Source organism: Strix aluco, chromosome 7 (assembly GCF_031877795.1).
Source record: "Strix aluco isolate bStrAlu1 chromosome 7, bStrAlu1.hap1, whole genome shotgun sequence".
Taxonomy (NCBI): Eukaryota; Metazoa; Chordata; class Aves; order Strigiformes; family Strigidae; genus Strix; species Strix aluco.
In genome coordinates this window covers 16,756,656-16,783,263 of record NC_133937.1, presented here as the reverse complement: position 1 = coordinate 16,783,263, position 26,608 = coordinate 16,756,656, and the positions used below count along the sequence as shown (strand labels likewise).

The 26,608-nt window shown below is 37.8% G+C and overlaps 1 protein-coding gene and 1 long non-coding RNA gene across 2 annotated transcripts in view; both read left to right on the top strand.

Moving 5' to 3' along the window:
- The first annotated feature begins 608 nt into the window (after nucleotides 1–608).
- LRMDA (leucine rich melanocyte differentiation associated) overlaps nucleotides 609–26,608 on the top strand; it is a 693,930-nt gene continuing 667,930 nt past the window's right edge. Inside the window, exons 1-2 of the mRNA XM_074830576.1 lie at nucleotides 609–694; nucleotides 5,118–5,218. Of these exons, the coding sequence (XP_074686677.1) occupies nucleotides 665–694; nucleotides 5,118–5,218 (131 nt within the window). The 5' untranslated portion in view covers nucleotides 609–664. The remainder of the gene's footprint in view (nucleotides 695–5,117; nucleotides 5,219–26,608) is intronic.
- Nucleotides 13,538–25,563, top strand: LOC141925850 (uncharacterized). The gene is made up of 3 exons (XR_012623961.1): nucleotides 13,538–15,353; nucleotides 18,026–19,714; nucleotides 23,938–25,563. It is a non-coding gene; the product is annotated as an uncharacterized LOC141925850 (long non-coding RNA).

Sequence of the window (26,608 nt, the reverse complement as noted above, 5' to 3'; positions counted from 1 at the left end):
CTTTACCAGGGACATACGGATGGCGAAGGCAAACGACGCTTTATGCTACGAATTAACGGGCTGCTCAGAAGGTGGAAGGCCGTCCCCATGGCCCTCCAAGCCATCTAGCTCCTTATGGGGCAAGAAATCCAAGCCCCAGTTCCTCCGTCCCTGTCACACCTGTCAGCTATGTCCGTCCCTTCTGTCCAGGCCCTATTCCGCCGCCGTTCCAACCCCACACGCGGCCCCAGCCGAGTGCTGAAACGCGGCGGTCGGACCTTCGCTTCGGGCAAGGCGCCGCAGCGGGGCCTGGAGCAGCCGCCGGGCGGGGACCCCTGCGGCCTGCAGCCGCGCACCCCCTCCCGCGCCACCGCCACGCTCTTGCCTGTCGCCAGCGCCGGGGCGCGCCCGTCCTGCCCCAGCGGGACAGTCCTGCCGGGAGGCCCACGGCTGGGCCTCAGGGCGGCCAGCCCGCGGGCCCGAAGCGGCAGCCGGACCCCCGCGGAGCTCCCCGCGGCCGCGCCCAGCCCCGCCGCAGGTGGTGGCCGGAGTCCCGCGCTGCCGCCGCCCCCGCCCGCGGCCCGGCCGCGCTTCCGCCCGCGTCAGCTGACTGCTGCGAGGAAGCGGCGGCGGCCCAGCCCAGCCCCGAGCCCGCGGAAGCCCCGGTGCGGCCGCCTCCGCAGCCATGGCAGGGGTCGTGGTGAGCGGAGCCCAAGTAAGTGTCCCGAAGCGCCACGGCGGCCCCACCTGCCGGGGGCAGCCCACCCCGGCCGGCGCGTCCCCGCCCCCGGCACTGGTAGCGGCTGCTCGAGCACCCCGCCGGCTCCCCGCCGCTCGACCGGGGCCGGGGCCGGGGCCGGGGGGTGCGGGGCGACGGGCTCGCACGGGCCCGGAGCTTTCTAGTTTCCAGCCGCGCGTAGTCACCGCGCCGCGGGACGCTGCTCAGGTATCGCCCCTCTCGCAAACACACTGCTCCGAGGCCGCTGCAGGGGAAGAGCCGAGCAGCCGTCCCTGCCCCCGCGGCGGCGGGCGACTGAGGGGGAGGAGGCGGGGCGGCCCCGGGGGTGTGCTCGGAGTGGCGCGGGCTGGGGGCGTGCGTGTGTGCCCCGGCACTGCTCGTAACGGGCGGGGGATGGAGCCCCGGTGTGCCCGGCGGCAGGGGACGGAGCCCCGGCGTGCCCGGTCGCAGGGGTTACCGCGCTGCCGCAGTAGCTGTAGCCTGCTCAGACGCAACAGGCGTGTGTGCCTGGGGCCGCGCCGCGGGAGCCGCTCGCCTCTGCCCGCTCACTGCCGTGCAAGACCGGCCGCGGCGCCCGGCGGGCCGAGCAGCCGGTGGTGCTCCAGAGCGACCTCCGGTTGCTCTTGGGTCCCGCCGCTCCCGGGTTGGAGTAGACTGCGGGAATAAACTGAAGGGGAAGGACCGAAAGATGCCAAGTGTTGTTCCTGCTGGAAGGAAACACTATGTATGGTTCGTTTTGGTTAAAGAGAAAGTTGGGAAGTAAAACAGATCCTACTGGCCTTTACCCAGTGCCTTATTTGGCTACTGAAAAAATTCCTGGCTAAAAATGGATCTCATTACTGCTGAACTTGTAACTAAAACTAGCAAAATTTTTTTTTTTTTTCTCCCACACAAAAAGAACAAATGAAGCTTGTAGTCTTTTTGAAAATGGTTTGCCATTAAACCAGGGTACTGCCCATCTAATTACTTCTTTAATCGGGTCGCTATTCCTGTGTGGAATTCATGTAAATGTGTGTGTGTGATATGGAGGCAATTGGCTCATTTTACAGCTGCTGCAGGAAACGGTTCCTGTGGTCTCTGTAGTGCACTACTGCACCGAGTAACATGCTGCCCTCTTCCCTTGAGCATGCCTTGAGCCCCTTCAAGTGAAGCATATTCTTAATTTGGCTATGTGCCTAACATACAATCTTCTAACAGCATAGAGCAAAATATAATGCTCAACTGACTGGAAATATTCTCCAAATGTAATTCCCTTCAGTGGAAGGGAATATGCAATATCTAGAGTTCATACATGACCTATTTAGTTACATTCTTTAAGAAAGATGTTACTTTATGAGTTACTAAGATTACAATGTCATTGTGAAATGATTGCAGAGATTAAATGGTAATATTCTCTGAAACTAAAGCAGAAGAAAGCTGCAACTGCTATTGACTGGTTAAGTTTTAAATATTTTGTAAAAACATATTTTTTTTCCCGAATTACATACAGTGTGTTGAAGAGTCTGCAAGAATGTCTGAGATGTCCATTGCCTGTCTGATGCTGGGCTTTGTGGGAAACTTTCTGAACATTTCAGTGGGATATTGAGCAGGGCACCAGTAGTAAGAATGATTGACTGTGAGCAACCTGTATTAGGTTTGAGTTGGAGAATTAGGCAATGGAAATGTATACATCCAGTTTTTAATCCCACATGATGTTCTATGACTGGTATAGAAAATCCTAAGAAATCTCTTGTTACTGATGTGCCTTGCACCCAGAGAGCTGAGGAGTCTTGGGAAAAGTACGCTTGCTCTCAACTCTGTGATGACATCTCTGGTTATGTACTTGAAAACTCATACCCAGTTTGAGGGTATTTGAGATGGATGGAAAAGGAAGAATACTGAATTATAAGTTTTCTGGGTAAATGATTTGGAACTGAAATAATCCAAATGAAGAAATGTTATTCTTCTGTTATACGGACTACTGAAGTCTTATTTTATATCTGCATTGTTCAAGAATTAAAGAGCAGAAGAGTGGCGAAATAACTCTTGAAAACTTGTTCAAAAAGGCTTATCGTGTATTGCATCACTGGCAGTCGCTGCTGTTCTTACAGTAAAGAGAGTTCTTGGGTATCCGAAGCACGTTCATGTATATGGGGTATACAGATCTGAAGTTGAATGCACTTTGTGTATTTTGTGGAAAAGTGAATCTGTTTGTTTTAAACTGAAAAAGGTGCTTGTACTGTAAGTGTCCTGAAGTGAACTTTGTGGAAGTAAAATACCTTCTACAAGGCCTCAGCATTAAAAGGTCATGACAACCATATTTCATCTGCAAATATGCCTGTGAATAATCTCTTTGTACTAGTTATGCAAGTATATTTGTATATGATAACAGTTCAAAGGCTGAAACGTTGCCACATTTTATGTATTTTGCCTCCTGTGTGCTCCAAAACACACTTGTATGAACTTTTTTCTTCAGTTTCTGTTATTGTGGAACTAGAACATTTATGGCCAGGTAAGTTTCTGAAGCAGTGGGAATGCAGGTCAGAGTCTCTTGCTACTTCTGCGCCATTCCTCCCTGGGTGAAAAGTAAAGTGGTGGTCTGTGCTCTTGCTATGTTTGTAGTTGCTCAAGATGGTCTCGTACTCTTAGTTTTAATAGGCAACATATTTTAGTCATTTCTATTTCAATGTGTTACATTGAAATAGATGCTTTATCCAGAGTATTTGCTGTAATGTGATGTCTTTCCAAGGGTTTGCAATCATTACTTTAAAGAAACCTACCATTCAGTGAAGAACGAAGCAATTCTTGTACCATACCTGCATGTATGTTGTGCATTGTGGTTGTCTTGGATGAGAACTGGAGGGAAAAACCCAACATATTTTATTCAACAAATTCTGCAAAATGGTTTCTGTTATGTCCAAACCACTTGGATGCCAACTACCCAAAACAGTTCCTTTCCCTTTTGTCCTTATATTTGCTAAAGTCGTATGTATGTCTGGTAGCAGAATTTATTGCAAGAGCAGGTATGGTTTAACAAGGGGAAGAAGTTGTTAAACTGAGCTTCAAGCTACCTGTTTTCTGCTCGTAAAAATTATTTCACTGTTGTCAGCTTTATCTGTTGACATTATTGAATGAAATGAATTAAATGGGATGCAATATAGTATTATCAGATTGCAATAATTTTTAGAGTGTAAGAGTCCGGGACGACTTGCAAAAGTACATACTGTCAGTCTGTTCTGCAGAGGGGTCTCTATTTTAAAAGAAAGTGAAATACTATCAAAACAAAGTTTGACTGACTTTTTTGCATATCTTTCATCTAACATCTTTTAGACCAATGGTATATGTTCTTGAAATTGACTTTATATTAAATATTTAGATAATATAGCTAGTGGTCTAACACAGTGTTGAACTCAACTAGCAAGTTGCCATTTAAAGGCAACTAAGATTTCTTTTGAATGAAATCTGAAATGTCAGTGTTTATACTGATATTTTGAACATTGGGAGGATGAGCAAATATAGATGTATAGAATTCATGACAATAGGTTTGGCAGGCATTGTGGGGATTCTTTGAAGAAATCAAACCAAAGACTTCTAAGACAATACAGCCTAGAGAATAGAAAAAGTTTAGCTGTTTCATTGTTTGTGTTTTTCCAGAAATATTATCACTCACTTCATTCTGGCTACAAAAAAAAAAAAAGCTGAGTAGACTGTGTTTTTGCTACTGCTAATTCTTCCTATGTTTGTTAAAGGTAGGTTAGATGGGCTGGGATGAAAAAGAGGAAAGACATTTACAAGTATTTTGGATATAAGGAGAAGCATGATACGTATTGAAACCAGAAATCTTTAAGACTTACATGGCTGTCTGAAAAAAGCTGCATGCTTGTTTTTTCAGCTCTTGGGCATTCCTCTTGCTCTGTCCCTAGATATCATTGGGAATAATAATCTCCTCAAGGAGTGATTATGAGGATGGATTGACAGTACACTGCTTAGGTATTTCTGGACCAAACTTTCTAAAGTGATCTTTTAGTGTGTTGCGTACTGAGGCAAACTATAAAGTCCTTTGAATGTCTTATGATCTTTCAAAAAATTTTCTTCTGGAGTGTATCAGAATGGTAATACATGTAATGTTATATCTAAGTATTAACAGTGAAATAGAAGAAATGCAGTGTATTTGATCAAATTATTTTTACCTGAAAGGAGACAAGAAATTGTACATAAGACTATAGATGTAATAAATAATAAGCTGACTGTATCAATAGGAAAATGAGATTGTAATAGATTCTGTAGCAGTAAAACTGATATAGCTTTAAGCTATAACGAATATTTATTGTATATTGTTATTGGATCAATGAGACAGGATCTGGACAGGAAATTAAATAATCTGCTTACAAAATATTTCCTTTTTGCTTCCAATTCTCAGGTGTCCTTCATTAGTCAAGACTGTGAAGAAATTCCAGAATTCCTAGGAACAAAATATGGACATATGGCAAAAAGGCTAGATCTTAGCTTCAACTTGTTAAGGTATGTGGCAATGTATAAATTTTCAAGTGCAATATGGGACACCAACTCCAAAAATAGAATATTTAATATTTTTTTTATAAATGTCAGGTCCATTTAGTTGTTATCAAGTGAGCGACACTGTTTTATAGGCAATGTTTGTCTCCTTTTATTGCACACTTGGAACACAAATAACCAGGTGAGTCTGGAAATTTCTCGTGTTAACATAAATGATGCCCAATGAGGAGCTTATGGTTTGTTCTGTGCTCAAAATGGAAAATAAGCATCATTACCTGAAGAAGTGAAGAATGGGATCAAAAGTGAGTTGTTCTTAACCAAAATACAAGTAAGTGTGTGCTTCTCTCCCTTCTTTTTATTTGTAGATCTCTGGTTATTACCATAAATGGTTTGTAATACTCTTTTCCCAGATGATGTGTTTTTGTTGTATGATTTTATTTTTGGGCAGCTGTGTAGTTAAGTGCTACAACTAAGTGCAGTTAGAGTTTCTAAATAAATTCTAATTATTTTAATATATGGATTGATTTAGAATTCTGTAGTATTCCTGTTAGTTATTACAGTATCCTTTTCTGTTTAATCCTTGTGAGAGAGCCTGGTGAGGTTCAGCACTGTCAGGTGCAACTTTCAGGTTGACAACTCTGTAGGTCAGTAGGGAGAAAGGAATGGAGTGTAGTTGTCTGTTTAAGAAAAAGCATAGTTTTTCAGTTGTAGGATTGGACTCTTTTGAGTGTTCCTTTTTATTTTATTGAGGATAAGCCTAGAGTCTGCTTGTGAGGAGTAAGACACATTAAAGTAATGTGCTGGTGCCTTGTTCTCCTAGGGGGAACAACCCCTGGTTTTAACTTAGTTAACGCTCATAAATGTTATCCTGAGCCACTGTCAACTCTGAAAAGTGAGTCCTACATGCAAGAGGTAGCAGAGCAAAGGAGGCACTAAACAACCTGTGGATTGTTATTGTCTTATATTTCTGGCTGATGACTATATCTATGGAAATTGTAATCAGAAGAGAGAATTTTCCTGGGGGTGGGAATTGAATGGGCATTTTTTCATTTTGTCATTAAGATAATTGAAGTTCTGCATGGGTATTAAGATTTAACATGTTGTCAACAAGACTGCTTCTTCTTTACACCTCTAGAGGTACTACCTCTGGAGAAAAAAAAAGAGTTTGTTTCTTTCATTTAATGCAAGAACATTAAATCTAGCTGTAAAAATACCACTTTAAAACTTTAAGTCATTAGTTCATGTTTTCACAGAGAGCTTAACTGTTTCTCAAATCTGTTTTTATCCCTTCTTCCCTACCCAAAACACTATCCCTTAGCCCATTTTTCAAAAGGGATATAATTTGGTTTTATTGGTGTTGGAGGAAAAAAAAGTGTGTTAAAACCTTTTGTGGGGAAATGTGAGAGAAAGTGCTAGTTTTGTGGTAGCTGCAATCAACTTTTGATGTAGAATAGCTTGATGTTGTAAAGCTGTAAAAGTATTCTAAGGCCAGAAATCAGATCTGAGGGAAGGGGAGAGGTGTTTGGTTTTGTTTTGTGTTTTTTTTTTTTTTGCATGTGTGCTTGTTTGTTTTTTCTTTTTTCATTTTTAGCTTAGGGAAGCTAATACTAAACTAAAGAGCAGTAATGGTTTCTTATTTGAGCTGTGATAGATACACTAAGCATATAGAAACTAAGAATGAAGTATTTGTACAGTAGCTGTTCAGACTGGTCTGCACTCATATATGAACACTGTGCCTGCATATTATAGAGAGAGTTAGGTAAGATGTAGAATAAATGTAATAGCCTTAAATGAATGTGAATATAGAAGAGATGTCTTGGACAGCTGTTGAAGCAAGTGTGAACAGCAAGATCATTGTCATCTTCTTTAAACAAATATTATTGCTTGAAAAATCTGACAATGCTGTAGTATAGAGATGAGTTTTATGATTTTTATCAGTTAATGCATAATTTGAAAAGTTTAGTTTATTATGTTGTTTTCAGTGGGGAAGAAACTAAATGTCTCTTTAAAAAGGGGTTTGATTTTCTGTAAGAACTTGCTATCTGCTGGTAGAGGCCTAAGTTGAGTGAAGAAGATCAAGGGAGATCAAAATCTAGGAAAAGATAAAGAGAATATTGTTCTTTGCTGGCACAACAGTTATTTGCAGTAAAGATGTTAGTTTTCATTATAATGTGATTCATTATTAGATGAGACTGTGTGTGTGTTCTTTGAAAGAAAAAAAAATTTCAGTGGTCACTAATTTTTTAGCCCATATTTAAGCCAGAGAAATGCTGAAATATTCAACAGTTACCTGTTCTCAGTGTTAGGCAGTAAATAAGTACTTACCAACCTTTTTTTTAATGTTTTGCATATTCTGTGTCCTATCTTCTGTAAGTATGGCTACTACCACTTGTATTTTGGGAAGGAATCATCCTCCTGTAGTAGGCAATAAATTCTGTTATGTAAAAGTATCAACAGAATTTCTGACAACCTAACAGTTACATTAAGAATTTAAGAAATTGAGCATAGAAGGAAGATTTTTTTTTTTTTTAGTACTATTTTTCTGGGCATTAGTATTTGCAGTCATGTTATTTGATGTTGCTATCATGGGTGTAGCTGCGTGGAGAGAAAGAGATCTGTCTCTGTTGTAGTAACGTGTTCAGCTTTGTGGTCGGTTGGCAGCAAACTCTTCTTGCAAGACAGTGCTGTCCGTTCTGAACCAGGAGTCATGTGCAGTTGTAGACCTGCAGTCTTTACTGTGTGCACACATACACGCTTATCCACATAAGAGACTCTTATCAGAAAGACGTATTTGTACAGCATGATACAGATGTCACAAAACTTTCTTATGCAACTGATATAATGTAATACTTGATTGAACAATTGCTTTAGTGAATTGTACTGATTTTGATACCACTGTAATGTAGATATCTTTGTTGCAAAAGTCACTATAGAGCCAGGTAAGTTATTTTGCTATTTAAGGCTTTCCACTGTAAAGGTGTGTTTTCAGAGACTTTTCCAGGTGTACTGGAGAATGGGAAAAGGGGGGAAGTCTGACTGATGCTGTTAGTAAAGTGGGAAAGAATTAGTCAAACATGCTATATTTTGTGACTTACACGCAAACAACTTTTGCCAAGCTTGTCCCTCAGCATATTTCAAGAGATGCTGTTGTGTTTTTCTGGGAAATACAGCTTGTTGTTTTGTACAAACCATGGAGTTTCTTCCCCCTGCCCTCCTTTTGTTTTTTAAAAAAACTTGATACACATTTGGGTAATAATTTTTTGAAAATTAGGGATATCTTCTAATTAATTATTGGTTGTTATGACATTTCTGTCTTTTTTTCTGCAAAGAAGAGTAATTTTCTGGATTCAATATTCTTATGTGTGGTGGTTTTGTTACTCAGATTTCTCTGTTTTTTTTCTTCTTGTGTGTGATGTAAACACGTAAATGTACACAGGACTGGAGAACTAAATTGGAGGAGGGGAGGATTGTGATTAATTCTTTCGTATTGGCAATTTAATTGAGAGGAAAATGTATATTTTTTTCACCAATTTTTTCTGACTTCAGAGTTCTTCCCAGGCTAGAGCACCTTCCTCGGTACTAAAGAAAAATTAGGGCCTGTGTAGATGCTTGTCTTTGCATTAGATGTGGTAAATCTAATAACAATACTTGATTAAATAATCACAAAGAGCTGCTCTTTAAAAGAATTGTCTTTCTTTTTTGCCTTTGACCAAGAACTAGTGTCTCTCCTTGATTACACTGAGTGATACATGGATCCAACTCTTTTCTGGCAGCCAAAGCCAAGTGACTGTTACCAGTCGCAATGGTTACGCATCTCCCCTTTTCCCTGGGAGGTAAAGGAAAGATAGAGGTGAATGGCAAAAGGGAACTTTTTATGGGTATGTTGGGGAAAAAAGAGGAATAACACCAAAAGGGTGTTATTTTTCCCAAAAGGGAAAAACTAGTGTGTACTTAAAAGCATTCTAATTGTAATGAGCAAGATATGGTGCCACTGGATTGACTCCTGTTTACACCCTAGTGGACAGAAATCCTTCAACCCCAGACCCCTATAGTCCACCTATGAATTACTTCTTCTCATGCTGTTTTCCTTACAGATTTTATTTAAATAGTTTCTAATGTCTTTTGTTTCTTTTTGGGACTAAGGCAGGGTTATGAAGAAGATGGAGCCAAACTCTTGTCAGACGTACAGCAAAAGGACAAGAGGCAGTTGTCACAGTTGCGGCAAGGGAATTTCCGACTGTTTGTAAGGAAATGCTTCACTATGTGAAAGGTTGAGTGTAAGAGGTGCCCAGAGGGGCTGTGGAATCTCCATCCTGGGTGATATTCAAAGTGCAATTGGAAAAAGCCCCAAGCAACCTAATCCAACTTTGAAGTCACCCTGCTCTGAGCAGGGGATTGGACTAGATGACCTCTAGATGCCCCTTCCAACCTAAATTATTCTATGATTCTGCAGCTTTATTGGCATGGTCATCATAAAATGGCCTCAGTTGTAGCAGCTCTTTTGATTTGATATTGGTAGTGTTTTTCAGCTATTTTAGAAATGAACTATTTATACTGTGTATTTTCAATAAGGCATGTTTCAGGAACAGAGATGTTTTGCTTTGGAAATCTGCTCCCGAATCTCTCATGGCAACTGTATTTGATAGCCTTCCCTGATAATAGAGTACTGTAAAGGCCACTATTTTGTTTTGTAATATGTGGAAAGCATTCTCTGGGTCCCATTTAATGAAAGCATGGAGTATGGGAAGGAAAGTCACTGACGTGCCAGTGTTAGTGTTATTGGGAGGCTTTGCTGAAAAGTATTTCAAGGGGGAATGAAAAATTACTGTTGATCATTGGAAGTTAAATATTTCATTAGAAAAAAGAAGGTAAATAATAATCACTGGTGAAAGAAAGAAAGGAATGAATAAGTAGGAAGGATGTAATGTAGGTAGGGAGTAGAGATTTGGATGAAATACAAAGATTGTTTTAGATGCATCTTGCTGTCTTGTAGAGAGAAAAAAAACCCCAAACTATTCAAACGTTGTTTGTCTTGGATAACTTTCTTTGTGCCAAATTTTTCCTTTTACATTAAAGGCTAAATCCAGACCAGTGGTTGAATAACAAATTTTTGTACAAATAGGTTTTTAAAAGTAACATCTACAGTCCAATTCAGAGAAGTCCATCTTCTAATTTTGCCTCAGTAGTTTTAAACATGCAAGTTGTTTTACTTACAGAGATTTCTTCTGGGTCTAAGCTATGAGGCGAAAGGGAGAGTGCATCTTTAATCTTGGCCAGTGAAGGAGGATTAATCCAATAATTGTGCTCATGGAGATACAGATATCTCTTCCCTCTCTCTAGGGTGCAGATTATTTCTGCTAGAAGCATGAATAATTTGCACAGTGTGTGCTTGTGCATATTTCCACTGTCCGATTAAGAGGGTATATGTATGAAAACATCCCCTTGAACTTTAATCCTAGTCTGGAATGTTCCTCCATGATTTTTGTAAGGTTGAGGCTTTGTAATATCCTCTCTGTGGACTAGAGATGGTTTGTTTCTCTTTTCTGCCTACTGTTTTCTTGCCTGGGGGAATATGCAAGTGGCAGCTTGAAACTGGGCTTCAGTTTTATAGGGCTTTTTAAAATTTTTTTTCCTTGCCACCTTCTCAGTCTGTGCAGCAATAAGACATGCAGAACAGGAAGATGAACAACAAAAGAGATGGAAATAAAAGCCAGAATTCAAAACAAAGCATGACATTTTTTAAAAGCCTTTAGACTGATCTCTATAGCATTTTAAAATGTTGAAGAAAATGCACTATTGTTAAAACTTTTTGATGGTTTTATTTATAAGGTAGAAAAATATTTTCACCATAATTGGGTAACTCTTAATCGTAGCATTGCATATTTATCAGTGTGAGGGGCTGTTATTAATGTAGCTGTCATGCACAAACACATTTCTGCATTAAATCCATTTAGTATGTGCATTATTCGGTCTAGAATGTCACCAGGACATCAAAGCCCCCTTAGGCATAAGAGCACAGTGCCCTGCTGTGGCTGCAGAAAGGGCTTGATCAATAAATGTAACATGTTAATGCAGAGCAAATAGAATAAAAGATTTCTTTGACAAGACATGAAAAATCACCTTGTGGCAGCTGGCATGGTGATGCCATTTCAGCGGAGACACTAGCAAAGTTGATCTGACAAGTAAAGAGGAGAGATGATGGTTATAAGGTGCTTTTGTTTCAAACTTCTTTCTTGACCTGTCAGGTTTTGAAGGAGCCTGAATGGCCCTTTTTTGTCATGTGAAAATTGTAGTCTTAGGCAGTTATGAAGCAGTTATCTCTTCTCAAATTGTGAATGCTGCTGTTTAATTGATTCACTTAGCATTTGAAACTGTCACGCATTAATAATTGCTAAATCCTGTAGATACTGCTCCAGTGTGTCATGCTTAAATGTGTAGTTATCAGAAAATTAATATCCTTAATGAACCGATGCTTTCAAACTAGCATTGCATGAAATCTCTTTTGCCCTTTCATTTGCTGAAGGTATATCAGCCAGTTTTCAGAGAAACCCCTCCCGACAGTTGTGTGGTTTTATTTATTTATTTTTTTTGATGCCCGACAAATGCCAGCTTTGCTTTGGGTACACAGTGTGCTCAATGACAATAAATATAGTAATTATGCTGGAGTTAGTAATTAACATAATTATAGTCAATTACGACAAATACAGTGCAGAGCTAAATAAATGAGGGCGAGAAATTAGGAAGCTAATTGATTTACCTTACTTGCTGCTTTTTCTTGCAACTAGGAGTTGCAGATTTTCTGCAGGAGAAAGAGTGTTGTTTACAAATAACTGATTGTGTTTTGAAATTACTCTGTCTTATGGCTCTCCTGTTTCTTTTACACTGAGGTGAAGAGGAATGAAATACGGGGTGGTGGTTAGGAGAAAGGAACTCAATGCTTTGAAGGAAAATGTATGCTCTTTAATTTTAGATGCTTCTTACAGTATTGAAGGGGAAAAAAAAGTCACGTTTCCTTACAAACAAAACACATTGCTACAGAAATTTTGGTCATATATTTTAATCCCCTTAGATGTCTCTTAGATAATTCAGACCACATCTATCTATCTGTTTGTTTATTGACATTAGACAGATCTGCACAGCACTGGATAGGTAAAGAAAGAATTAAAATCGTTCAAGTAATCCAAGTGTGTTGAAAAAATATGCCCTTGTTCAGCCATCAGTTTCAATAATTTAGAACCACTGGACCAGTAGAGATGCATAGTATCATAACATTTGTGCACATTATAATTGCCTGTTTTGTTTCAAGATGATTTATAGTATGTTGTCTGAAATAAGTGTATTGGAGCTATGCAGTTAATCTGTTTCACTCTCCTTGTTTTTTTGTTTTATTTCAAGCATGACCACAGTTTACTATGTGAAAAGAGAATTAGTATGTTTAAGTATTGAAGATTTTGTATTGCTTTAAAAAAAGAAAGATGTTCAGTAGTAGCTGAGATTTTTTTCTTACTCTACGAAAACAGTGGTTTACAAATGTTTGTAAATTTTATATTTGAAATAATTCACTGTTTCAAGGTAAATGGAACTGTATTTAGGGACTTCAACAAAGAGATAGTGTTTTCCACAGCTAAGCAATCTGAAATGTATAAATTCTTGATAATTCTTTTCTTACTGTTGCAGTAATGTATCAAGTTCAAATGAGTAGGTTTATAGTTTGAGGTGGGTACTTAAAGTTTGCCCATAAGGGATGTCCTCCAGTAAGCACAAGATTATTTTTTTAAAGTAATGTTGAAATTTTATGAATGTCTGAAAATAGATGTGCACTAACACATAATTCTTTAGAAGCAATTCAGCTGGAAATCAATTTGCTAAACAAAGTATTTATATACAAGGAATCATTTAAATTATTTTAAATTTACAGATGTAATAGTCTTTCAGATGAAGTCTTATATGTTTATTAATCAGTATGGATTACCTTATGTGTAATTATCTTTCTGTTAAAAGAACTGTGAAATAGTCTTATCCTACTAGATGGACTGAAGACAAATATGATGATGGGTTCACTTTCTGCATGGGAAATACCTAGGGAGTTGTATAAGATGAAGTTTTATAGGTGTATGTCTATTGTAAAAATGGAAGGAGGGTATTACTAGTAACAAAAAGGATTTTAGACTTCAAGTATTAATTCTGCTTTTGATAGTTGATAGACAATCAAAACTAAACCTACTCCTTGCTTTCTTCTTCCCCTGCTTTTCCCTCCCACCGTGCCTCTCCCTTTTGAAAAGTGGCATTTCAACAGGAACCAGATGTGATCTGGGTAATGTATAAGGAAAACTTGTTTTTTCCCTTTGAAAACTTTGAATAATATTAAAAAATACTATCAAGTTATACCTTGTCTGACATACAATAGCCATGTCTGTGTTCTGTTATTTTGTCAACTTTAAATGTGACTATAGAATATTTGCCTTTACAAAGTAGTATCTGTGTATGTTTCTGTGACTTGTATATTTTCCTGCTGTGTCTTATTTGCAGTCATTGGTTTATTGTTGATATGAAGGGGACCAGTGAATGACTAATTTTAAAAATATCAAATTAATGGCTTATAGTATGTATTCACTGATTTCAGCATACTGTGCCAAGGATCTAAGTTGGTTTTTTTTGATGGATAAGTTATTTTTCCAAACTCGGTAATATGTAAGGACAAATTTAGAGTATAAATTGTTGTATTTCAATCTTGTACTGATGGCTGTTACCTTCTTTAGTCCCAACAGCCTCTCTTTTTGTCCATTGATCCTTGTTTGACTTTTTATGGCCACATAGTCACTAACGGACTGTGAAAACACTGTAGTATATATACCTCTGACCCCCAGTGCTGGCCATTATCCACTGATTTACCGTATCTGACAGATCAGAACCTAAGATTGTTTTCTCTTCCGCTTTTCTCGAGAAGGCTTAACATTGTGGAGGGAGTTGTCTTGAGAATGTATCACGTGGCAGAATTGGGCAAAAGCTTGTTACCTGAACCTGTGGTGGGGGTTCAATGTGTGTTCATATTGTGTAGTGGAGAATTCTTGGGAGGATTACTAGAGCTGTTAAATGTGGTAAAAATGTTAAACGTACTGCACAATTTGACATTAAGTAAAATAAGGCTGTGAGCTTGAACTGTTACATCCTTAAATATAGCTAGTGAATATTGCTGTGATGGATGATGAAAATTGGTTTTTTTTGGTGACATCTGTCTCTAAGGGGCTGTTGGCAATCATGAGTAAAGGTGAAATCTGTACTCCTGAACAAAGGTGAGTAACAAACTCCTTGGACTTGAACAGAGATTGGATGTCATATTAAGCATCCGTTGACTCAAGGCTGTTAAGACATTTTGACTGAGGTGAAGCATTTCCCAGTGAGCTGATGTTTGCATCACATCCTTTTCTTTGTGTTTGAATGAATGGGGAGTGAACTGCTTTCTCTTGACCTGCTTTCCTGTGTGAGACTGAAGTTGGTTTTTGGAGTGATGTTGGAGACTAAATCCACACAATCTGTGCTTGTTCTCTGGGTCCCTGGAGGGCTTAATTCGCTAGCAGAGTCAATCCAGCTCCTCTTCTGAGAACTGTAATCACTCTTAAACAAAAATTAGTTTTTGTTTTGAATTCTGTTCTGATTGACAGGAATCTGTGTCAGGTTGAGAGAAAATAGTTAATAAATGGAAGACTACCGCAATCTATGGAACGTATTGGCATTTGGAGGAGAAATAGTTTGATGCATTTGTTTTAGCTTTAAAAGAATGTCAATAGTTTGCAATTAATGTCTTGGTGACTTCTCCTGCATAGTCTATGGTTATCTGGATTTTAAGACTCAGACCTACCTTTTTTTTTTTTTTTTTTTTTTTAAAGAGTACTGGGGTTTAAAGAGAAAGGCATGATAAAGAACATGTTCTAAGTATAGTAATCAGATGGACCATTCCTGCCTTCTGACTTCCTTAATCTCTCTTACTCTAAAACAGTATTTCCTCATCACTGCTGTTGTGAAACAAGAGCGAAGGACTACAGAAATAACTGTTTGAGGACAAGGAGCTTGACTGAAGGGAAGAACCTGCATTAACCCTGGAGCTATTGTCTCTGTCTTTTCCTCTCTGTTTTGTTGAAAGGTATCTTCTTCTGTCCTTAATGCAATACACAAGATTCTCAGCATCTAGTTGCAGATCTAGTTTTGCTTACCAATCAATGAGTAAGAAGGGTCTGTGTCCTCCAGTATTCAACAAACCTGCTGAGTGGTCATGGTACAAATTGCTAATTGGCATTTGGCAGGTAAAATCCTTACAAAGCTTCTGTTTATGCATAGCTTGTTTGTTACATGTTGTCTTGTGTGGTTTGTGCCATTTTAAGATCTTGCATTTTACATAAATCATCTCTACATAAATTATCTTGGAGATGATTTTTCAGATTAAAAATACAACCCTAAACCCTTAGCTCATGCAAGCATGAAGAATGAGTAGCATAGAAGTGCAAAAGGGCCATGCATTTTTCTCAGGCTCAGGAGCCAGCATGTCAAGCCAGACATGCTATACAATAATTATACTGTATTTAAGGTCATAGTTAATGCAGTGTTACAGCTTAGTTGCAGGCTTTATCCCTGAACTGATGCTGGCAATCATGTGAAGTTTATGGTTTTTATTTCTGTTTTTATTTTGTTCCTTCTGGTCTTTCTTTTTGGCCATGCTTGCCTGAGTGAGTTGCTCACTGGTGGAGTTGGAAGATCATTTCGTTTCTTTATAATTTCTTCTCCATTTTTAGCTTAATTTGCCCACTGAGTCCGTAAGTGGTAGCAGTGAATGTGCTTTGTATAATACAGCTGTATGAGTTTGTTAATTTTTAAACCATCTCATTGATCAAGTTTGTAGGAGCCCTTGCCATGGTGAAAGACTATAGAAATCACTTTTAAAAGAACACAGATAAGAGATACAAATGTTAGGGGATAATTTGTAATCCATCCAAAACTCAGAGAAGTTGATAAGTTCTTGCAAATTGGACCAAACTCGAATAGCTTCTCTTCAAGTGCTTAAGTCTCTAATGTTTTTCCTGAACAGTTGATATATCAGCTGTACTGGTAGATAGTAGTACTTGAATGTGTGCACACCTCCAGGTCATTTTTTCATAGAAAGCATAGTGTGTGTGGCATGCTGTTGTCAGAAGTAGTTTACTGGCATTTAATACATATGTGCACACACAGAAACACACACGCAAAACAACATCTTATATATAAAAACATTTATAATATGTATAATGCCTTTATATATTATATGTATAATATATAAATTATATCTTTAATATATAAAAATTTGGGGGTGATACTCTAGTATTTGGTCTACTTGCATTCAGGACTTTGTCAGTGATAATCTTCTCTTACTCAGCCTAAAAAGAAAGAACATATTACTTACAGGTTACTAACAAAAAAAGATGCAACACTTCAGAGATGGGTAATTGGGAGAGATAACTAACCTTGAGGGAACTGGACCAAAATAGTAGTAGTCATGGGGTGAAAAAGTACTTAAGTAACAAGAAATTACAAATTTCTATCTCCTTTTTCATAGTTTTATCCAAACCTACCTTCATTCTTATGGGTTTTTGTTATTTTTAAACTCTCTACTCCCTTCTTCACTCCTTCCTCCCCCATAAGTTCTCAGAAGTACTAAGTATTGGTCTTGGCATCAGCTCTTATTGAGGCTGATATGAAGAAAGTTACATCAGCATGGCGTTAGTCCAGTAGTGACTGATGCATGTTTCAGGTTAAGAGGTGTTTGGCATAGATACCAACTCACTGTGTTTGGGCTTGGTAAAAGTCAGGCTCTTGCTCTGTTGATATTGTTGCACTGAAGACTAGAATGACAATGTTTAGCTTATTACTTGTCAACTCAAAACTTTTTTTTTTTTTTTTTTTTAAAAAACTGACAAAGGAATTAAAAAAGTTGTGGGGGACTTTTTTGGGGGAATTTTTGTTTGTTTGTTTTTACTATGAAGCTTATGTGCTCAGTTCTCTCAGCTGGTTCATTTTTACATAATGTACTGGATGGATATAACTGTTTTGAGTACAAATGCTCTGTCCTTAATTTTTGAATTTGCATTAAGCACCATTTTTCAGTGCTTGCTTTGCTGAGTGTTAAAAGATGGGTATAAAATATACTTAATGATAGCGAAAATGTGGCTCATATTTTATGAGCCAACCCTACATTTCCCATTTGGCAGGTGGGCTGACCAGTGCTGTTCATTCCTTGTGAATACGCCCAATGGAAAGACATCTTAGTGCTCAATGTTTTTAAATTACATTCAGAAATGTGAACTGCCTTTCCCTTAGAATATTAATCTATGATCAGACATGCCAACAGGGAACTCAGTTTATGAATTTAACAGAAAAGGTACCTATTACCTACATTTAATAGTTTTTTTTAAAAACTAGCATTTGCAACCATTAGTTTGAAGATCAAAGTTAACATGTGTGCTTTGTAAGAGAGGCATGTACTTGTGGTGACTTAAATGACTTTTTTAGTAATTACTTTAGATATTTATCCATCATGAGTATTTTTTTTTTTTATTTTTTATTTTCTTTTTCTCTTCATGATTTCAAGACCAGCATATTTTACTTTTAAATCCTTAGGTGTTTAGGAGCATTCAGTTACCTACTTAGAGCAACAAAGCAGCTTTTTATGATAAGGATATGGCTAGGGAAGTTTTATTTTGGTGACAGTGATTTGAGGTTTTTGTTCATCTATTTTTGGTCTTGTTCTCTTTTACCAAATGCTAAAAATGCTTTTTGTCTCTTTAGCATAAAATCTCTTAAAGCGCAAGGAAATGCATCAGAATTGTCCTTGAACCATTTTAGATGTGAAGGGTCCAAGACTTGCTACAGTGCTGACTTTGCAAGGCCACGTGGCTACGAAGTCACTGGATGAGGATGCTGTGTTTTAGGCTCCTAGGACTTTCAAGACCTTTTCGCTGGAGAGAAAAGGTGAAAACTTGACCTAGTTATGTAAGTGATAAAGTGTACTGATTATTGTAAAGCACTTAAAAGCTGAGGGGAAGGTGTTCTAGATGTGCCAAGGATTAACAGTATATTGACTATTCAGAAAACTCTGCTTCCAACAGTTACATTAAGATAATTTGACAGTCCAGTGTGTGGATGTTAAAGTTACAGCTGCTCCACGATCTGAACATTTTCTACCTATTATCTTGTGTTTAATACATAATCTCTATCTTGGACAGTGAATTACTTAAGAGTAGCACAGAAACAATCATGTGTTGTCGTGGTTTAACCCCAGTTGGTGACTAAGCACCACACAGCTGCTCGCTCACTGCCCCCACCCAGTGCGATGGAGAGAATTGATAAAAAGGTAAAACTTGTGTGTTGAGATAAAGACATTTTAATAGGACAGAAAAGGAAGAAAATAATAATAATGATGATAATAATAACATTACAATAATAATAATAAAAATAATTAGAATATCCAAAACAAGTGATGCACAATGCAATTGCTCACCACCCACTGACTGATGCCCAGTCAGTCCCCAAGCAGCGATTGGCACCTCCAGGTCCCACCAGTTTATATGATGAGCATGATGTCCTATGGTATGGAATATCCCTTTGGCTAGTTTGGGTCAGCTGTCCTGGCCATGCTCCCTCCCAGCTCTTTGTGCACCTCTTCACTGGCAGAGCATGGGAAACTGAAAAATCCTTGACTTCAGATAAGCACTACGTACCAACAACTAAAACATCTGTGTGTTATCAACATTATTGTCATACTAAATCCAAAACACAGCACTGTACCAGCTACCAGGGAGAAAATTAACTCTGTCCCAGCTGAAACCAGGACATGTGTGAAGGCAATTATGTTGGAATGGCTTTGTGAAAAAATTGTCAAATATTATGTTTTCTAAGAAAAGGAAACTAGTCAACTAAGTGAGAGGCTGTATATATGTCAAGTTTGCTTCCTTCCTTCATTCTGTGCCTTCTTTTCTTCCTCCCCACTGCCTCCAGCTCCTTAAATCAGCAGAGGGCTGCTCAAGGTGCTGCTAAGAGTTTTGGGTGCAGGTACAACGTGAGGTACTTGCTGTCTTGCAAATGCTCTGTTTTGTTAACTGTGTTGCTTGTAATCAGGAGCCAGGCATTAGCTAGCTCAGCTGTTCCTGTACAATATTGGTTACAGTTCTACCAGGTGCACAATTAGAAAGTTATCTTCCAGCCTAAGTGGGGAATGTCAGAGGGCAGTTCAATTTCTTTCACTGTTAATTCTTTGGCTTCCTTTAAATAAGTCATATCAACAAATGGTCTGTTACTACCAGTAATAATAGGGCTTTTGAAATGTGGACATATCTCTAATGAGAATCTATCTCAACCCATTTAATGTGGGCCACTACTTTGCCACTGAATTACAGACTGGTCACTGCAACCACAGGTGATTTGAAACAACAGCTTCACCTGCATTTAAATGACTCAGCAACAGAAAAGTTTCTAAAGGTAAGGAGATGAATGCATTACTGTAGATTTTGTTTTGACCATCATTTGTCTCACTTTCTACTAATTGGTAAATGGAGGAAGAGAGGATGTATGTCTGTATTGAGCTAAAAGTGAATGGGCAAGTGTTTGTGCGTTTTAGTACAGCAGATGAAAATCTTGGTTGCTGTAGCCCTAGTATTTTAAACCAAAGTAAAGGGGTGAAGTCAGCTTTCGGGTACTGTCTTGCATGTTTGTTTTTAGCAATTAAGACTAATGTGGGCTGAAAAAGTAGTTCTTGAAGGTCTTCAAGATAGCTGGTAGTTATAAAGTTGATACTTGCATTTACAGCATAGCCTATTACTATCATATAACCTGGAACGAATAAATAAATCCTATACTGTAGCAGATTCATCTTAGCAGTGGGCAGAATAGTGTCAGAATTGGTCAGTAAGCTTCATTGTATACTCAGAGGCATCAAATGTTTCAGGTTCTGTACCTTTTGTTTAAGGCACTGTGAGGTCATAATCTAAATCAGATTTCCTGGATGATTCCTTGACTGCAAATTTTCATAGAGCTCTCATTCTTAGGGGGAAAAAGAAAGGAAAAAGGCTTCTGCACCCTAGTGAGTGGAATGAAACCCTATTAACACCCTTTTTTTGCTAGTAAAAAAGCACAAGAAAGTCTACAAAAAAGATACAAAGGTACAGACTTACATTAAAGGTTCATCTGTAAATTCCTAAAATCAACTAATCTCTGAATTTACCTGTGTCAAGAAAATTTGCTTACTTAAATTATACTGCTGCTTTTCAAACCTTTTACCACTTGCAGAAAATAACAGATATTTCCTTTCACTAGATTTTGTATGCTGAACACAAGTGAGATCCTTGATGTTTGAATCCATCCAGTTGAATAGAAATAACCTTATTCATATTCTAGAGTGCATTCACGTCTGTGCATGTATGTAGACAGCTAGGTGTTACTCATTTCCATCCTGTGCAGGTTTATTTTTCTGCAATGTTTTTAAATCTGTTCCTTGTCTTCTTGCTACAGACCATTTTATTTATTTATTTATTTATTTTAAGGCCTTCATGTCTCTTTAAGTGATCATTGAAAAGAGAAAGTAAATTGCTGTTAAAATTCCCTCACTGGTGATTCCACCTAAACCAACCACAACTAGTGTATTAAAAACAAAAAAATCCCAGCTTTTTCCTCACTGGTGTCTAGCTAACAGAGTGCATGAGAGTAGAGAGCTTTGACCCCAGAGAGCTTTGCATGATAGACTCTTTTCAGATTCTTGTGTAAATCATACTAAGGCTCCGTGTGTAAACTTGACAGTACCTCTCTGTACTTGACATTGTAACTTCAAGCTTTTATGTTATTTAAATATACTAAAATGTACCCTGTATAAAACTGCAGGTGCTGCTACACTTCTATTACAGCAAGGTAAAATTTGCCTTTAGAAAAACTCTGAGGCTGGTGAAAGAGTTAAGCAAAGCAGCCAGAAACCATTTTCAGCTTTTACTTTGCAGATACAACCTTTTAAGCATACCTACATTTACCTGCAATGGCAATCGTTTTGCATTTTAATGACAAATCAAGTACGCTAACTTGCATTTGAAACGAAAGTGCCTTAAATGTCTCTGGCTGTCAGAATGAGATGTTAGGAGCTTGATGAAAAGAGAACAAAGAAGACAAAGTATGAAGCCTAGATACAGAGCAAAATGAAATAAAACCTTGTATGGCCTGTCAGGGGTGTCAGTTGATATTCCTATCTAAAGCACATTATAGTATTACTTTGCAGCTCATAGCTTACTCATCTGTCTTTTTTAATTCATCACATTCTAGCCCACATCTTTTAAGTCCCATGTGTCAACAATGGAAGAAATCTGTTAATTGACAAATGAGTGTCACAAATGTGAATTGGTGCCTTTACATCAGAGGCAGGTAGTCTCTGTTGTTTTTTGTCGGCTCTATTATTGGCATAAGCCAGTGTAAGACATCTGTCTTTGCCAGAATGAGAGATGACAGCCAAAGAAGGGCTGTCATTGTTTTAGTGCATGTTCATTCTGCTGAGATACTGTATAAAGATAAAATGTCAGTTAAAAGAATATGAAAAACTATCGGGAGGAAGTCCTTAAATTACTTGGGAAGGGGATCCGGGAATTGGTGCCAGAATTGAAATCCGAACGTTCCAGTTTGCATCTATCACATCAATTTAAAAATAATACTTTCTGAGTAACTGGGTCAGTTTATAAGGCATTTAGGAAAACGTTATGTTGTGTTGGCATAATTAGCTCATAAGATGGAAGGAAAAGCATACCTCCACAGGATATGAGTTTATTACAAGTTCATTTTTCAGACATGTATAGAATTGTCTTGATAAAAATATGCTGTACAGCATCTCTGGCGTTGATTTGCATCTGTTTTGAAATATTGAAATTGCTCCTTTCCAATTTCTTTTTCTGTTATAGTTCTATTTTAGATTGATGAATTACATAATGAAATAAAAAGCATAGCCAGCTGTGAGTTGATGAGACAATTAATAGGAAGAAAATTATTAACATAGTTCTGGGGTGTCTAGAGGGTGTACAAAAGTATACAAAAGTTACTCCCAAATCACTAAATCCCTTTATTGCAATAAATGACTTTTTAATATCAGGTAGTGAAAAAGAGAGGAGGAAAATGTTTTAATGGAGGAGGTGGAAAAGGGGAATAGAATAAAAATGTCATAAAAGGCTGCCATTTTGCATTTTGATCAAAAGTTGTAAGAAAGATAGATCATCACATTTAATCTTCAGTAACTTTAACAACCATATGCTATAGGTGCTACAGGACACTCCTAGTGTGCCCCCCTCCTTCCAGAATGACATATGACTTGGGTTCTAAGTAACCCTGTCTGAACTTTGGGGTTTTTGAGAACTATGTTGACAGAATCTGGTGAAGAACTAACTCTTGATCTGTAGTAAGACTGGCTGCGTTGAAGTTTCAAGATGGATGTTTCTAAACAATTTATTAAAAGTCTTAATTTTAAAATTACTTGAGTTTGCATTTTAAATAGAGCTGTTGATATAGTAGATTTTTAGAAGTTCTCAGTTTTGATACTACTTAATACAGGTAGAATTGTCATTCATAACTTTGTAGGATTTCTGTTCATTTTTGTTTTGGTTTGGTGTGGGTTTTTTTTTTTTATAATTATAAAAATATATTTTCTAACTTGTTTCTAGCAACTAGTTGAGCAGCAGAAAAAACATCAAACTGATGTTTGTCCCTCCCCTCCCCATCACCTAATGTGGGGCACTCAAATTTTGTCTTTGATAACTATGTTTATCTCCAAGGTGCCTCCTGACTGTTTTACTGCAGTCTGTGGTTAATGTTGATATCAGTTTTAATTCTTGATGCAAGTTACAAAGTTAAATACTTCTAATAGGTGCTAGTAATTTTATGGGTCTTTTGTGTCTTAGGGTCTAAAAAGCTAAGAATGAGTAGCGTACAGCTTCTTTTTTTTTTTAACTCTTTGGATAGAAATATTGTGGCTTTGTAAATAGATCTTTAAAAAAGAGTACGAAGAGAGAAGGTGGTTTGTCTCTTCAAAGTCCCCCTTTTTTTAAAAAAAGAAAAAAAGCTAGAATTTTCAAAGTTCTTTGGAATTCATTTTGCTAGATATCATTTTAAAAGATTATAATCCATGAAATTTAAGAAGTGTTTGCTGCTTGTATACAAAGGTTTCTGTGCCTAAATTGAACAACTGTAATTTTATTAGTGGAAGGCTTGTTCTTCCATTAACAGCCTTCGCTGGTTCTAACTAAATTTCCAGTCAAAAGCCATTCTGTTGGTGGTGTTACACAAAGTGCCAGGCGTATCTTTTCAGGCACAGTTTTTAGTAGTGTGTTCTCAAGTTCAGCTTCCTTTGAGAAGTGGAAAGACAACACCGTTGCCATATTACAGATGGCAAAGCTGAGATGTGAGGAGGCCTTGTTAAGCTATAGATGCCAAGTATCATTTTCAGCCCTTCATACCAACTTGCATAAACTACTTCTGCATGTTGTGAGAAGTGATGGTTGGCACCTGTCCACCTGCCAAATCTGTAGGGATCCTAAAGGTAGTTTATTCTCATGTGCTACTTAGCTGCACTTTATATTATCTGATAGCAGGTGTATCACCAAGATGATGATATAGCTGAGACTAAAAAGAAAGTGAAAAATTGAATGCATTGTAGACATGGAAGAAATTTTTTTTTGTTTCAGATGGATCAGGATTTTCTCATATTTGTTCCCTTGTGGTTGAATGCTACATAATTATAAAAATAACAACAGCAACAACAAAAAAGATGTGGACTGAGACTGTATCTTCTACTGTTGGTGGACTTTCTTTCCTAGCTAAAAAATAAGAGATGATTGGTAAGGATAAGTAGGAAGAACAGATCTCATCTCTCCAAAAGAAGTGAATGAACTTCATTGTGAAAATTCATGTGCGGGGAATACAATTGGAGCTAATTAAGATACCATCCTGTTCCATACCCCAGCGCTTACTGCAAGATGCCAGGTAGAGCCTACAGGTAAAAATCAGCTATGGGAGCGTGTGTTTGTATGACAGTATTGTCACTGTTACATTAACTCTAGAAAGGGAAGATAGCCGAATTTAAATACAGAAACGTTGTACATGTGTGAGCACATATCCTCTTGGCAATTCCCCCCTCCCAACTGCCAGCTGTCATAGAGAATATGAAACAGACAAAAATTTATTGGGTAGTATTTAGAAACATGTCAGTGGTAACGACTGGATCTCTGATTTCAATTATCACCTACTAAATTTAGGCTAATGTAATGCATTTGTAGACCTGTTGAATGCACCTGACATCATGTTTAAAATATTTGAAACTGCACTATTTTTTAATATCATATGTTGACCACTTTCTTCCTCCTATGCACATCTGGTGCATGGCAGCAGGCATCCCATGTGACCTATAAAAACTTCAGTTGTGCTAGTTTGAGAATTTCTTTTTTTCTTCAGATAATATTTCAGCCAAGGAGAAGAAAGTAGTCTGAGACTACGATACAAAAATTGGCTTAATGAAACACTGCTCTAAGATTTGTAATTCTCTATTTTTTTCCCTTTGCAATCAGTGTGTAAACAGCATTTTAAGCTTTATTCCTATTGTTTAGCATTACCTTTTCATTGAAAGTCCTTGGGATTTAGGTGCCTTGGTCACTTGGGTGTTCTTCAGACTATTTTAATAACGAATTACCTATAGTCACTATTTTTCTGTAAAATGATTGAGTGAGATTTAAGGTGGAATCTGTGATTTTACACAGTTTCTATTGTTAAATTAACACAGATTAGTGTCTAAATTCAAATTACTTTGAGTTCTGCTTTACTTTCTCTGCGAACATTTTATGTGCTATTATTTTGGATTATTGAGGGGGATCTTTTTCAAAAAAAGTTTCCTTTTTCAAGTGTTCGAATACTTTGTTGGAGTGCTGGGAAATAGTTTTCTATCTTCCAATCTTATATTCTTTCCCTACCCATCATTCTCATATGTATTCATTAAATTTATATGCTGATGTAAATTATATGCTGATGTTTGCAACTCTGAGCTTGCTTTCTAACTATTGGAATAGTAACTGTTGAAGGCGTTTGTTCTGTAGTACTCAAGAGTATTAATCTCACAGTTTTTAGTTTGCCTTTCACTGTTTTTATGAAAATATTATGAGCTTTTAAAGTTACATGCATATCTGCATGCAAGTAATATAAGAAAGAAAATAGTCTTCACATATGTATAGGCTACTTTGAATAAGTTCATTGTCCACATATTGATAGCTGCATAGACAAACTTGGCGAATTTTGTAAGAATAAATATCCTCCTCCTTTAAGATCCCAGCTTGTTTGTACTAATTTTGCTTTTGGTTTCTCATGTCTTGAAATATATTTTTCAGTAGTATTCTCAGTGGTGGTTAGCAGGTTCTTTTTCTTCCTAATGCTTCCAGACATCCTTTAGCTGACTTATCCTTAAGAATCTTAAAATTATTTTAAACTGAAATAGTTATAAAAAAATTGTGAGCATGTTATCTGTTTCTGAAACACAAGAGAGAATAGCAGAAGCTTTTCAAAAGGGTATTGGAAACATGCCTTCTGGGAGAGGAAACATCTTGAAGATTAAATTTCAGTAAAGTTGGATGTAGGTCTTCTGGTGAAATGAGTAAGGATGTACAGTCTTACTGCTGATTTGTTGTTTTCAGAATTGCTAAAAGTGTCTTGGATGGTAAGTTTCAGGAGTAGTTTCCTCTGACACTTATTTTCTGGGGGTTTTGTTTGGTTTTGGTGTGGAAATTGTCTATGATTCCTTTGAAATTCTCCAAGCCAAATGTGGATGTAGATGGCATCCAGTAACTGCATGAGATCTATGTAGTGGCTTCACGGTGTAATTGAAATTACCATAGAAAAGGAGCAATATTTCCTATTTCGATTTAAGCTTGTCCAGCCTAAAACTCGTCATTGATCACAAGACACAGAAAATGCCTATGTAACTTTATTACATCCAGGCTATATATAGGCTATAACTATCTTCCTTTCTTAGAGATAGATTTTTCTCAATGGAGGATCCCTTTACCATGAGCCCTGCATTGTTTTTATTTTTCCTTGGATGTTTGAAAAATGAAATCTAAGGCCTGAGAAGTCTTCAATATATAAATTTCAGTCATAAACTAAGAACAGACTGTTTTAAGTAGCTTGCAGAACTTGCTTTGCTCTGTTGTATATTTCTTTAGTAGTTTGGGACCTCCTGATGAGTGGATTCTGTTCTGCACCATCAGTTCTAACAGACTTTGTTGTCCCTGCCAGAATGCTGAGATTTTGGAAGAGTGCAGGGTGGGTATTTAACTTGTCATTTTGATATGTTCTAATGATAGTATATTGGCT